The following is a 15,776-nucleotide window of genomic DNA, read 5'->3' as shown; positions in this document are numbered from 1 at the left end:
TGTTTCCCTGCTACAACACACATGACTGAAATGAAAAGGTTCTCCAACAGCTTGTTGTCATCTTCTGCACCTGGTTGGTAATGAGCCGTTGATTTGGGTCGGGTGTGTTGGAGCGGGGAAAACACTAAAACCTGTAGGATGGGAGCTCACAAGGACTGGAGTTGGAGACCCCTGCTCCAAATGATGTTTGCTGTACATGAAGCTACCAGCTGCCTGCCTAGTTTGGTTTGGCATGAAGACAGATGCCTGGTTCTTTTTGAAGACAACATATTCGTTCTACAAGTGCAGGACAGGAAAGACATATGAAGGCTTTTAAAACTTTGATTGTATATGTAAAATAGGAGGATACGACAAATCAGTGAGAGAGGTTGATGTCAGGCCTTTTGTAAAACAAGGTTTTGAGTATAAAAGGGAAGATGAAGAGTGACTATGGCACTCTGATTTGAGTATCAAGGTCATTGCAGCAACATGGAACCAGTAGGAAGGAGCGCTGCGTCATTTACTTTAAATACGTTCTCATCGGCTTGCACACAAAACCTCAAACAGATCTTAGAAAAGAAAACCTGCTGGTGTTCTTGACTTCTGCACTGCAACAGTGTCCTCGGTTGTCTGAGAACAATCACGAAGCTGAGCTGAGCAGAGTCCTGCCAGGGCTGTAATATCTTCATATAGTGTATTATGAAGCGAGACTTCACAGAACCGAGGAAATGCAGACATCAAAGCATTCTGAGGAATCGATAAATACATGCTGCTGTGGTTCTCAGGGCTGATAAAGAGTATTATATGAATCTCTTTGCGTTGTGGAAAACGTGAGGGTGCATTTGTTCATCAGCGCTTTCACCCACTGCTGATGACACTGGTGGTCAAAGCATAACAGCCAGGATGGCAGAGCCATTAGTTCATGATGAGTGTTTATCACCCAAACATCAGCACTGGACCAGCTTGTACTGATGGGAGACTGATGGACGGATGTGGGCAGGAAAGGGCAGTACTCCTCTCTGGTTAATGCACTGGTTTGCTTTGTCAGCACACAACAAAACACAAAGCAAGAGTTTCAACTCACGAATGAGAAGCTTTTTACCCATTCAGAGGAAACCGAAAGGCTCAAATTCTAGAAATGATAGAAATGGTCCAGTTGGGACAAGCTCTGGCATCAGACCCACACACACACACAACAAAGTAGGAATTTGATGCAAGCGGTCCCAAACAATGCAGCGCTGCAAATTAATAAGAAATAAGTTTGTTTCTGAAGCAGAGCTTTTTTAAAAAAAAAAAAAAAAAAAACTCTTGCTATAAGTGCCTTTTTTTACAGAAGAGAAGAGGGAATAGCGCTGAATAGCATCCATCAAGATGGTGTAGGACAACATGGCTGAAGCTCAATGAGAACCCAGACAGCTGCATTATTCACACAGCTCTGCCAGTCATAGTTGACATGGAGGACAGGGGGAGTGATTCATCCTACATGATAATACGTGATGATTGATGTTATTCGAAACGCTAAACATCCCACACGAGTAATAAGCAGGAGTTTTGTTAGAAGCTGAGAGAGAGTGAAAGAAGGAAGACTGTATTCTTTTTTTTTTATTTTTTCCACTAATGGAGGGAGTGAACACACGGTGATGGACGCTGTGAGGGTCAGACACATCCTCACCTGGGAGGAGGTTATCTCTGAGGAAATTAATGGTGCCTTCAAGTGAAGAAGAGAGGCAGCTACAAAGTAGCTGATAGAGAGAGATGCACTGTTGTACAAAAGTCTTTAGCCACCCTTTTCTCTAGGAAAACAGGAAAAACATGCAGCGATTTATTGACGCACCAGCCAATACCAATGGAAATGCAGCACATAAGGCAAAAACAGAGTTTGCACGATTGTAATGGGTTGCAGGGTCAATATTTGCTCAGACCACCTCGCTGCTACAAGGCTCCGAACAGCTGCATCGGCTCTCCGTCCACCTCAGAATACATTTTAACATTTAGATTTTAAAGATCCAGTATTATAAATTTTTTCAACTATTTCAGAGCTCCAACGACATTGTTTTCAAAGTGTTTTACCCCAAATTCTGTCTTTGTCCTTAATTTCAGCCATTTCAAAAGTGCCTCTAGTGGGCTCTACTTTTAACAGGTCGTTTCTGTGTCTGAACCTTTAAATGTTCATGAGTGGCGCCTGTCCACGTCAACTCCACGCCCTTCACGGGATGAGAATATGGATTTTGCTGGTGCTAGCAAGGTGATTTCAGAGGGTAGGCTCAGCTATGCAGGGGCGGGTCGAAGGCAGTATCCACAACCAGGTGAAGTGGTAATTTCCCTTTGTGATGTCATGAAGGGAAAAATCTCAGACTCACTCATTTAACTAAATTTAACTGAATTGAAATTGGAAGTTAGAAACTATTTATAGAAAGCAGCAATGCCCGTGCAATAGTAGAGCAATAATAGTATACTTTAAAAACTGGGCATGAAATTTAAAATGAAAATTTGCTTGTGCATGAATAAATAAACAATGTGCTGCTGGGATTTTAATGCAATGCACTAAGTTAAGTCCAGCTTGATAAAAGAAATGAAAGCAAAGCTGAAGTTAATGAAGATGTGGTCTATAAAGACCTGTTCAACTCCATTTTATCATGATTTATTCTGTCTTTGTCCTTAATTTCCCCTTGTGAGGTCATTAAGGGAAAGATCTCAGACTCACTCATTTGAGTTGAACAAAATCTGTGAGAGAAGTGACAAAATTTTATCATTTTTAGGCCTCATACATATTGACTGTTAGAAACCTTTAGGAAGAGATTTTTCCATGATATGGGACATTTTACACATACACAGCATTACATGGTTCAGCACACGTTTATATCAGGGGACATGATATAAACCATGTGACCAGGATCTGCTCATAATGAAGCAAACACGGTTAAAAGCTGAAGTTGACAAAGCCTTTGCAACAATCTGTCCTACTCTCTGGAACTTCCTCTGAGCCTGCGATCTGTGGACTAGATGATCTGTTTGAAATCATTTTGAAAGTTACTTTTGCTGAGTTTGTTGTGCTTCATATTTCATTGTTTCTAGTTTTTGACTTTTATTTTGAAAGGCACTATAATAACATTTCACTTACTTGCTTGCCTATTCTGCGCCACAGCCTGAACCCTCTTAGACAGGAATTCTCTTCAGGAAAAGCTCTCCAGGTTTCTCCGGACATTTCAGAGCTCTTCTTTGGGATGATGGCAGCTTTTTGTTCTTTCCTTTGTCAGAATGACCCCACATTGCTTCAATAATGTGGAGGTCTGTGGAGGATGCATCCCTCCATCAGACCTGTTGACACTAATTTTCAGTCTACTTCTGTGTCATTTGGCATACCTCAGCCTTTTCTCCCCATTTCGCTTCCTTAAAATTGTCCGCTTGACAGCCACCTCTCCATAGAGCACATTTCTGATGAAGGTCAGTTCCCATACTATATCTCTTCTGGATTATTTCCTTTCTCTGAAACAGATAATGTTCATCTACTGTAGAAATTCTTGGTTATGGCTTGATCAGCCCAGTCCGGTCATTATCACTCAATTGGATGGGCATTCAGTAGTTATTAATCCATCTGTACGAGACATTAGTGCCGTATCCTGCCTCTTTGCAGGTAGAAAAGGTCATTATCATCTATTTACATCACTGATAAACAGCACTGATGCAGGACTCCTAATCTACTCAATGTTTTCTTTTCTTTTTCCATCTTCCTCTTTTCCATCTTCCTCTTCGTTGCTTTCTAGACATAATAAGCAAGACAGAATTTACTAAATGCTGTTACTAGAAAATCTTAAGTTAACACATTTTTATTTTTTCTCACCACAGATCATTTACAGACTGTCACAGAGTGAATTGTCCGACCAGCTGTACCATATTGCTGACATGTAAAGTGGTCGCCTGGGTGGAGGCGTTCCGGCCTCTGGAGGCACCTGGTACAGGTGGCCCCTTCAGATGTCATACCTGACTCGAGATCCTTTGTTCAGCCACTTTTTTTTTTATGTGCACAAAGTCTGTGTGGGTGTGTGAATGTATGTGTGTCTATGATGGGGGAATGATGTGGGAAGGTTTTAAATATGTAAAGCACTTTGTGCAATGGGGTCAATATATGAGAGTGTTTTATAAATAAAATGTGATTTGATTTTATTGGAATTTGTTGGAAATACGAAGTAAGCATTTGATTTTACGATCCTTTCTACAATCACACAACCAGAAAATGGAATTGTGGTGCCGATTAAAAGAACTCCCAACCTACATCCATTTTCATTTAATGCAAGCCGAAATAACTAAAACAAGCAAGAATTTTTACATTAAATCAACTAATATCATCTAGCAGCACCAGTTCAGCTTTACTAGGTATTTGATTCACATAAAATATCTTTTGTTTCCATATTTTACTGGATGGTTCAGAAGAACTACAATCATGGTACTGCTACAAATAATCATAGCTTTTTACATAATAGTAGCATTTTCATCTAGTTTAGAGTTGAAGATATAGAATTAAAAACACACTGGACGGTTAATGAGATGGTGAACACAGCTGTAGATTCAGATATCTTAATAATTAATTTAGTCAAATAAGTGAAGATGCATTTTATCCATACTTGACATACCGGTTGGTGGGAATAACACAAGCTATTGCATATCAGCTCAGGTGAAGAGCTCTCTGTAATAGTTGGTCCTGTGTATTTAGTCCCTTTTGTTGTTGAATTAACAGCCTTCACTGAGGTCAAGGGTAAAAATTAGGTTTTTATAGGAGTTGTCATGCAGAGTCTTCCTACTGTCATATGTTATTCTCCAGATAAACACCTTTCTAATGATGTATTTGGTTTAATTAAAGTATTTTCATTTCATTAACAGAAACATTCTGGGGCAAAGTTTCAGAAACTATTTTGAAAAAAATCCAGTAAATAAAAATAAGCTTTTCACTTTTTTGCTTGATTTTTTGGGAAGTATTTTCCAAAATGAGTTCCCTTCAGAGCTATTTTACTCTTCAGATTGTAGGACATTCATATAAGCTTGAAACCCTTAAAGGGGTTGGTGCAAAGTCTGTGGGATCAAGGTCAGGCTTAGATCCCAGATAATCACATTTAACACATAGACAGGTTATCATGTCAATAATAAGTAATAATATGAAAAGAAATAATAAAAAGGTGAAGTTGACAAAATTTAACTGAATTGAAATATGAAGGTAGAAACTATTTACAGAAAGCAGCTCCTGCAATAGTAGAGCAATAATAGTTCAGTTTAAAAACTGGGCATAAAAATTTAAATGAAAATTTGCTTGTGGATGAATAAATAAACTATGTACTGCTGGGATTTTAATGCAATGCACTAAGTTAAGTCCAGTTTGATAAAAGAAATGAAAGCAAAGCAAAAGTTAACGAAGATGTGGTCTATAAAGACCTGTTCAACTCCATTTTATCATGTTTTTATAGTATCAGTACAAGATTTGATGTATATATTTTTTTCACTATCCCTGTAGGTTAGTCTATTTCCAGATGTCAAGTCTGTATCCTGAGACAAAACCAGGTCAAAATATTCACGCACTTTCATGAAAAAACACTCCTGTTAATGTTTAGGTGAAGTTAGATTGAATATCTTCTGCCATAGTTTATTGGAAATATAGAAATAAATAACATTATAAGCCTATAAAACTTCCAGTGGGGATTTGAAATGGAATGCAGCCCATTGGCAGCAGACAGCCCAAAACAGGATTGGAACTTGCACCTAGCAGCATCCATAGCAACCACTGTAGCAAGATCTTTCTGGAGACTGGATGAAATGGCTGAAATATGTAACCTTTCATTTTTTTATTGAATAATCTCTTTTGTGGCAGGGGTGTCCAAAGGCGAGGACCGCTGTCCTGCAGGTTTTCAGTGCATTCTTGCATCTTCACACCTGACTGTATCACATGGATCTAATGGCCGAGGAGCTTCAGCACGATGACTCGTTCATTCAGGTGTGTTTGAGCATCGTTTACATGCCTTAAATTTATATCGATCTGCCAGAAAATATCACATAATTCTGAGGATTTTAAACCTGCAGGCGGATTGCATTCCTGTCAGACTGGATCAGGAATCTTCCTGATCACTGATGTGAATAGATGATACCGATCTACTGGAGCTTGGAGGTGGAGGGCCCTACTGTCCCATACCGATGGGCCAATGACTACTGATAAAGTCCATTCAATCAAGCAATAGGAACCATAAGAAGTGCCGGATTTTTCTTTTGATTTCCTTCATGTTTCCACTTTACCGTTTTCTTCCCGTCAAACTGTTAGGAAGTTGTCATAGATGCAAAAAAGGGGATTCAGAAATATATCTCTTTGCATTAGGCTGCCAATAACAAGCATTTTGCAAAGTTCTCTGTTAAGAGTAAGCACAACGGTAAACTATACCTCTAGTTAAGTGCCTTCTGAATAATTCATATATGTCAGTGCAGCGTGGCTTAACAAAGAAAAACAAATTTCTCTGAAAATGGCCAAGGTTGGTCAAGGACCAGACTGAAAAGGCATAAAAAAAAAGCAGCCAAAGGAAAAACTTTGAAAGATCCTAAGAAAACATGGAGAACTATTCCTCTGGAGCACACATGAAGGACGGAAAAGTGGCTCAGGATTTTTGCACGGCAGTGCTGTATTAAAGCAAAAAGAGAGAAACAGAACTGAAAACAGAGAAAAAAAAGTGTTTCCACACCAACCACCATCACACTCGCTCTATGAATCATCCATCAATATCATGCAGAAGAAGGAATTAGCTGTAGCGCTGCTTTCAGTGTGGCTTCACTTAAGCCTGCAGATATTATGTTTAAATATGCTTAACTGTAATAAAGCTTCAGTAAAGCTCATTTTACCTGATAAGACATGAAAATGACAAGTCTAAAATTAAAATAAAAAATCCAGCTAAAAGCACTGCATGTAAATAGATGTAAATTGATTAAGGATGTACTGGGGAAACATTTCACTTGGTTTATTTCACATTTCTCATGTCGCCGTGCCGTGAATGGCAGCTGATATGGGTAGGTACACAATTTTTTCTGCTTCCTTCAATCTCTCAAATCGTTCATGATAAACGGTTGCACACAGCAACACACTGACTCATAATCTGCTGTATGAAAGCAGGAGCTCAAGCAAGTGTCAACAGCAAGGTCCTGGTATGCTGCTGCAAGGTTTTATAGGGTGTTTTTTTTTTTTCTCGTCCTGGCAGAAACAGCAGAGCCTTCACCCAACCGTCATCAATGCATCTTTTGACTGTTAGAGGGAGTAGGAAGACGCTTCATTAGTATGCATCTTTTATGGTAGCGAGGAGCCGCTTGCGGATGCAGCGTTTGAGGTGGTGGGGGCGTGGTAGAAGCTGGGTCAGTCACATGGCCAGGGTTTCTAGCAGCATCCCTGCATGCGGAGGATCTGAACGAAGGCGGCGTTCTCTCCTCCTAATTCTCAGATGGCAGCCGTGACCTACTTTCAACAAAGACAGGCTCATGCAAACTTGATGATGTGCCTTTAACAGAGGAGCCCGTCACACTCTGCCCGAGGTGAGCATCGCATTGTGCAGTCAACAGGGGGTCTCTGTGGTGGGGACCAACTGGCCGCGTGTCAGCAGCTCCGTCCTGAGTGGCTAAACGACATTAGTGGCGATGATGCAGACGCAGTGTGGGACTAAAGATGCAACAAGGTTTTTGAAGCTTGTCGGAATTGATCCCTGCAGGCAAACAGTCTCGTCTCAAGACATTTCATGAAATAAGACTTCAAGACAGGCCAATAATTCATTAATGGACCTGAGAAAATCTCTTCTTGTAGTAGCCGTACAAGAAAAGAAGGCAGGCTTTGCGGCACTGATCCTGCAGATGCAGTGCTTCCACTGACTGAAGCAGCAACTGCAGCCATTGGATTTAAAATATTGGAGTTATTTTAGTAGCTGAGTGGGCACATTGCAGCCTCTTAAATCAAATATCCGGCTGCTTATTACCAAGCCTTCTTTGCAACTTCTTAATGCTAAAACATAGAGCTCTGTATTTAACTGTTGCCTCTGTTTGTTGCAGAATAAAAAGCACAAGTAGCAACAGAATCTGCGGCTTTTTCAAACAATGAAAAGAGAAGGTTTTCAACTGGATTCATGTTAATTAGCAGCAATAAACCAGTAATACATCAGTTTGCATGATCAACATGACCATATAAAACATCAGGTAGTTCACCAGTTTGCAAAGATGTTGCTGAACATGAAGAAGAGATCTCCATTTGTGCTCTCTTTGCACACAGATACATGAGTCTCATGTCGAAGCAATCGAGGTTTAGGTGTTTCTTTTAGCTTTCAAATTAAATGAATGCACCAAAAACTGCATATTACGCAGAGAAGCCACAGCAGGCTTGTGAATACATCTCACCCCTCTGGAGTCAAAGGAAGAAAAGAATCAAACCAGTGAGATATGAGGATGATAAAGAAACTAAATCAAGATGGCAAACAGATTGAGGTGAACAGAGCATGAATGCAGACATCACAACCTCACAGCATGAGGCTGAGAACAAAGTCAAAGACAAACAACAAAGGAAAGGTGGTGGGGATCTAAATAAATAGATCTGCAGAGGAAAGGGAGGAAGGTGTGTCTGAGACACAGTGGAGGTGTGGGGGGGTTTGTATCAATGTACAGCCATCTCATATCCCATTAGAGGGAGCTACAAATCCTTTTGAATGGGCTCATCGCGCATGGAAAACCCTGAAAGTGATCTGTTATTTCCCAGAAAACAGAAGTACCGAATCATTTTTCAGAGCATCACACAGTTTAGTCAACAAGTTTGTTTTTACTGAGTAAGCCTGGTTACATTACACAGGCTGAGAAAATGTGCAACATATTTTTGGTTTTAGCTCATATTTTCCAGACATAATCATCTAAATGAGCATGTAATGATACTCACATGAACCTTTAGTCTAATGAGAAGCTGCTTACTGATAAGTGGAGCTCTGAGCGGGCTGGTGCTGATTTAGGGGTTTGTTGGGTTTCTCTCAATAATAAAAAAAAAACAGGGTGTGACACAGGAGGCTTTAAAAAGAGCCTCCTCTACATTTTCTTGGCATTTTTACTCAGCAGTCATCTTTGGGCAAAACCCAAGTTTTAAACCAGTCTTTACAAAAGTAAAAATGTGTCACTGCAACATTTCATGTCTGTATTTTATAGACACACCTCCATCAAATTAGCCGCCTTTCCATTTACGCATACAATCACACAAACCTTAAATATCACATGGAAAACTGGCAATAAAAACACCTAAATTACCAAAAAAAAAAAAACTCTCAAATACCAATAAAAAGTATTTACATTCTGATGTTGGAGTTCATATGTGTCGATGTAAAAGTACATTGCAAAAGTGTAATGGAAGCATTTTTGTTTCGCATTCAGTGGGTGTGTTGCAGGAAGTCACATGACCAGTTTATTGCAGGTAAAGACGGCTACTGGAAGACTTATATTGTCTTCTGGTGAGGACAACAGCAAAAGCAGCAGAGGCAACTGAAATAGCTGCTCCGAAACGCAAAACGTTGCGCATCTCCTTAAAGTGGAGCATCGTGAGACGAGATTTCAGCAGAGTTACGGCTTATAAACACCTTTCAGTGGAAACACCTGCAAATCGCAGTTGTGCTGTATAAAGTTGTAGAAGTATAAAAAATCTGTAATAAAAACACAGCTGCTGATATAATTATATATAATGCACTTAGATATAACAGAGATGTATAAACACTTAGCAAAATACTAGAAATCACCTCTTTGGAAGCTCCTACCAGTTTTGTCATCAAGACACACCAGAAAACATGTAATGTACACATTCGGCCATGTTGTTTTTAGTATATAGCAGCGTAACAATCCATGACTGTGAATTAAAAGACAGTAATGTATCAGTTCAACAACGCATATTTTAACTTGTAACGTGTACATAAATTGTGAGGACTTTTAATGCCTTATATCAGGAAAAAATTAAGAACATTTAGACTAGAGGAACAATCTTACCTTCCTTCCTGCATTTAAGCCTTTATAATAAATTAAACAGTAGCTAAATGTGCATGGTCAACGTCACGATGCTTAAACAAGCCTGGAAACCAAAGATGTGGATGTTTTGAATCAGAACTTAACTCTGTAAACGCCAACCTTGTCTTAGAGGGGGGGGTGAAGCATTTTTATTTGCGTTTAGCTGCAGAACGCCAATGAATCCACTTCAGAGGGCAGAGAATCTGTCAAACTGTAGACAAGGGTTTAAGAAGCACTTCAGAGGTGGTAAAGCCATGTATCTAATACAGTTTGACGTTACACTGCTGAGATGTTTCTCTGCAGGGACTAAAGTAGGAAAAATCCCTTTTTAATCCAGTTTACGAGTTTACTGAAAAAAAACTGGTGCAGAGCAAAAAAATAAATAAATAAATAAATCCAGTGAAAGACTCATCCATTCATTTTCTATACCACTTAATCCAGTTCATGGTCGGGGGAAAGCTCCAGCCTATCCCAGTAATGACCCAGTGAGAGTCAGGGTACACCCTGGACAGGTCGCCAGTACATCACAGCCAGTAAAACATGAACACAAGAAGTTTTGACCCATCTTAACAATAAACTTCAAAGCAACACATTTCCACTAGTTCAAATCCAAACATTTGAGCATCTTCACACCATCACGTAAAAACGCACAAAACACACTTCAGCTTCCTCATGATGGACTCGGACTGTGTCAACAACATGTTCTTTGGAACTTAACCAACACAAGAGATGGATTTTCAAGTGATCCTTACCTACACTGCTCAGATTTGAGCCCATTTTTTTCTAACGTCCTCCAAATTAATGTCTCGACTAAACTGCTGAAGTACTCCTTTGTAAACACGATCCACAGATGAAGGAGATCTTTTTCATCCCGAGCCGAAGTGCTGCTCCCAACCAGCCGCTGAACACTTCACATTTCATAACAAAGTCAGTGAAACTCTACTAAAGTTCACGTATCGATCCCCATTCAGAAGCTTTGCGAAGGGTATCACCTGCTGGTTTTTATAAATCGGAATTTACAACTTGCCTCACACACACACACAGACACACACATACGTAGGTGGGCTGCATGACTTATAAAAGGCAGAGAAAACTTCGGGTTTATGTAATGCAGTAAATACTCAGTGTCTGAACTACGGGACATTTGCAGCCCACACAGTCACCTAAGCAGACCTCAGAAACAATCCTGGCTGTACGGCTCTTTTTTTTTTTTTTTTTTGGCAAATACCAGCGAGCTGGTTTCACATAAACTATAAACTCAAGGGTGTCTGAAGATCAATAATTTAAAGAAGCGCTTTGTTGGTCCAACATTTAAAGCTTTACAAGCTGACGTAAGCAGTCACTGGTAAAAAACACACAACAAAAACACAATGCAGGGACACAAGGACGACAGCTTTTAGCTTCATTCCACACAAGTTTGACGTTTGCTGCAAGTAAAGGAGAAATCATGACAAATGCAACGCATCGAGCAACTGATGAGCTAAAGCTCTCGGAGAAGAGAAGCTCTTTCGGAAGCAGGATGATCAAGACTTTGATAGACGTGAAACGGTGAGCTTCATGCCACATTTGGCAACGCAGATAAACTGTAAACCGTTTAGGAGTGTGGAACCCTCGTTTTGTTTGCAGATAAACAGGCGGTAATTTTACAATCCACATAAATAAAACTGTCAAGATTAAGCTGAAAGCACGATAGTTTTATAGGAGACTGCCTATCTGAAAAACAAAGAGAGAAGGTGAAAAAAAGTTTTTAATAAAATAGCCATTAGATATTTAAATCGGACGTTTCAGGCTTTGGGTTGATGACCGGATGGCTGTGGAATGTGTACAAAAAAACCCACTTGTATCAGAACGTCTCCTTTAGAAACTCAACCCTGAGGTGTAATCCCACCCCTCAGATAAACGTTGCCCTTTCAGCGGTCAAAATACAGTTAAATACTCAACAGTGTGGGAATTAGAAACCTCCAGTCCACACACACACTGACAAGGGACCAAGTTGCTATGGTAACACATGAAAACAAACATCATATAATGTTTTTCTTTTTTGTATTTAAATGTCCTGGTTTGTAACAATCTGAAGGGAAATCTTGAAATGTAACTCTGAACTCAGTGATGGATGTCATGTAGTCGCCTCAAGCGGCTATGACATCATTACCATGACATCATTACCATGACGTCATTACCAACGTGTTGAAACGGATTTTTAAAAAATGTCAGACATATTTTCTTTCCTCCCACATATTTCACTGGTACTAGTTTTAACCTGAACATCTAGTTAAAACGATCTTTCTGCAGTTTTGAAACACGCTTTTGTTTTTTTATAATATGCATTCTTGGCGCTAAGATAATAAATCATATTTTATTAGGTTGCGGCTCAGCAGCCTCCATTTTAATACGCTGAAAAGACGGAGCGGCTACAGACGAGTTGCTCTGTGAAGACATCACCTTTTACTGTTACAGCAAAGTCTCTGCTTGACTGCCATCACATAAACAGAGAAGTAGCATCCACACTCTGACAGTCTGTAGACTGTAGACCCTCTGTACTGCAAACGTCCTAATGTGTCCTAACAGGAAGTGTCCCCATAAGCGGGGCCAGTAAACCAGTAGGCAGTCAACGCCTCTCACTGTTTCAGTAGAATAACGGCTCTGCTTCTTTCCAGCAACAGCCAGTCAAGATGTCTGCAGTGGAGAGCATCCATATAGTTGAAAGCTTTGCAGCCGCTGGAGCGAAGACACTGACTGCATGCAAGCGTCGCAGAATGAAAAGGATCAAGCAACGGAGAAGGCTGCAGAGGTCAATTTCCTCGTCTCTAGTTTCAGTTCCCGCTAATTCTTCAGTCTCCAATCGCAAACGTGATTCGGCACGGCACAACAAAAGAGGAAGACGAAGGAAAAGAAACAAAAGAAAATGAAGAGGCGGAAAGGCTGATTAGATTTGCAGTCGCACTTACTCAAACAAGTAAAATGCTTCAGCTGCTCTCAGAAACCCCCCCACCCCCCCCTCAAGTATCACAGCAAGGCCTTATCTCTTCCAATTCATGCAGCGATGCTTCCTGTGATGAATCTCCACTTTGACAGAACTGGAAAACTACTATCTGGACTTGGCAGTTTTCACCCCTCCTCTTCCTCCAAGGAGCCCTCGCTCTGCCTCTCCATCTCTATGAATTTACCCAATCTATTGATGTTTTACTTCAGATGAATATAAATGGACTTCTTGTCCTGCATCTTCCTACTTACAGAGAGAGAGAGGATCAACAACCACTTGTGGTGTATTGAATGCGGGCCGAGTCGCTGAGTACTTCGTATTACTATGGAGACCAGTAATCATTTCCAAAGAGCAGGTCTGCCTGGCTCACCCTAAATTAGCATCAAGCTCAACTTTGCTTTATCGCGATACTTTTTCGATGAGATGCAGTTTCTGATTAAACGCTTCTGTTTGTAACTAAAACAAAATGGGGGATTTTAGAAGAACTTAGCTGACGTGAAATTGGGCAATTTTCTCTTTTAGGCTGTCAGTGAGCTGCTGGTTGTGCTGGGTGGATGTTGCTGTCCATGCTGAGCAGCAATGGCGGAGAGAGAGAGAGAGAGAGAGAGAGAGAGAGAGAGAGAGAGATGGGGAAGGTGCTGGTGTAGAATGCACAATTATCACCGGACCAGTTGCATTTGGGTTTCTCAAAGGCAAACAAGGCGATCAGGTGACTTTGTGTCGACAATAAAGAGAAGATGAGCAGAAGAAGCAGGAGGATGAAGAAGCAGGTGTGAGAATGTGTTCTTCTGTATGCAAAGGGTCAACTTTAACTCATTCTAATGAGGAAGAATGGTGAAACCAAGGTGTATCTTTTCATTTTAACGCAGCCGAGTTTCTCCATTTGGCTGATAAAGACACAACAACGACAAAAGGAGAAAGGAAAGAAAAAAAAAACCTCTCTGATAAAACAGTCACGTAAATGACTTCTGTGTCGTGGCTGGAGCAACTCATTTCCAAGAATATATAAAGGGTACCAGGCTACCCTCTAGTGGTCCAGGGAAGCGATGAACCGTGGCAGGGAATAAGTTGTTGTCTGCCTCGTAAGGAAGGAGGAAGAAGCTGGAGAAGTGAGCTGATGGGAGGAAAAGTCCTTTGTGGCGTAAGACGACGTGGAGGAAGCCGTGCAGGGAATTCCACCGCCTTCACTGGGAGATGTTTACTCTATATGCAAATCAGCCTCATCAGCACCAGGGGTCTTATTTTAAGGCCTGAGCTCTTCTTCTTCTTCTGCTTCTTCTCTCTCTCTCTCTCTCTCTCTCTTCTCTTTTTTTTTTTTAGCCCCCCCCCTTCCTCCCCTGACTTTTCAAGAAAGAAAGCTTTGATGTTGGCAGGAAGGATCGATGCCAGAGAAAGAGAGAGGAGAGAGGAGGGAGGGAGGATGCAGAATGAAAATGGAGCTACTTCTGGGGGTGTGTGGGTGTGCGGATGAGGGGGAGGGAGGGAGGGAGGGAGGGAGGGGGGGCTGGATAGTCTGCCGTCATCGCAGCTCTTCTGCTTAAAGTAAAGCCATTTAAAATGATGCATATTGATATTAAAAAAAGCTTGCAGTTCTGTACAGAAAGTGTGTGTGTGTGTGTGTGTGTGTGTGTGTGTGTGTGTGTGTGAGAGGGGGGGGGGGTGATAATCCACAAGTGATGTCCTCCTCGCGCTCTCCTCCCTCCCTTGCGACATCTGGACACCATAAAGTTTGCAGGGTCGCGTCTCTCTCAGGGGGGATGTGGGGCTGACATGGAAATGTTGACCTTACTGCACCATTTATTCCTGTTTCATTTCGCACAGCCTGTCGGAACACTTGCAACGCACGAGGACGGGGGATGAGGTGAATGGCTGATGGGAGCTGCTCTCTGCAACATCCCCCCTGTTGGCCATGTAGGCCTGCGGTGCTGATGCTGATGCTGATGCTGCGGAGGAGCAACTTTATGGGGACACACAAGGAAAAGAAGGGGAGGGTGGGAACAAAAAATACACACACACATTTACAACCAAGGCTCAAGATGAGGTGATGTGTTGGGGGAGCAGCGAGTGATTGATGTTATTGCGCACAGGAGGCAGAATGCGCACATTTAGAGCTCCGTCCGCACAGCACCGGTTGGTAAAAAGATGTGCATGTTGGAGGAAAAATGCCTCTTCGACTGTTTTAAGTGGGAAAAGTCTCAGAATTTACACATAAGAAACAACAAGTCAGTGGACAGAAAGGAACATACAAGGGGGGGCGCGCTTCTGAATGAATGATTCAGAAGCGCGCAGCATAATCCGCATCTACTTACACTGAGGTGATGTTTTTGAATAACTCCGCTATATCCCCGTTGGTCCCATTGCTCCCATCTTGCAGGACGAGTAATGGGAAAAACCTGCCGCTGTCGGACTTATTGCAAAAGATCTCTGTCTGAGAGCAGCTGCAGGTCAGCGGGCAGTCCAGCATGGAGCTCAGATAGTCCTGGAAAACACTCATCAGAAACAAAACCCTCCACCAGCAAATCCGGATCGAAAGAAACCATAGATCCATGTCTCCGGGTAAAGTGGGGAGGGGGGGAGGGATAGAAAAGGGGGTCCCGATGTCCTCTGGGTTCGAACAGAACGAGAGAAGAGGAGAGGAGAGTGGGAGGAAGAAAAAGGAAGGAGGAGGAAGGCTGGTGCGTCCGTACAGAGGATGCTCTGTGTGAGCGTTTCTGCCGTGGATGGATGCTGTAGTGTCCTTGCGCGTCAGAGATTGGGTGGAAAGAAGAAAAAAAAAAGGAGG

At 41.5% G+C, this 15,776-nt stretch overlaps 1 protein-coding gene across 1 annotated transcript in view; it reads right to left on the bottom strand.

Moving 5' to 3' along the window:
• Positions 1-15,542, bottom strand: part of ntrk3b (neurotrophic tyrosine kinase, receptor, type 3b) — a gene marked incomplete at both ends in the record, with an annotated part of 243,575 nt that extends 228,033 nt beyond the window's left edge. Inside the window, 1 exon segment of the mRNA XM_079244813.1 lies at positions 15,304-15,542. Within this exon segment, the coding sequence (XP_079100939.1) occupies positions 15,304-15,542 (239 nt within the window).
• Positions 15,543-15,776: the final 234 nt, after the last annotated feature.

This window comes from Telmatherina bonti, assembly GCF_933228915.1.
Source record: "Telmatherina bonti genome assembly, chromosome: 1".
Lineage (NCBI taxonomy): Eukaryota > Metazoa > Chordata > Actinopteri > Atheriniformes > Telmatherinidae > Telmatherina > Telmatherina bonti.
The sequence above is the reverse complement of the archived record's forward strand: the minus strand, read 5'-3'. Positions and strand labels throughout refer to the sequence as shown.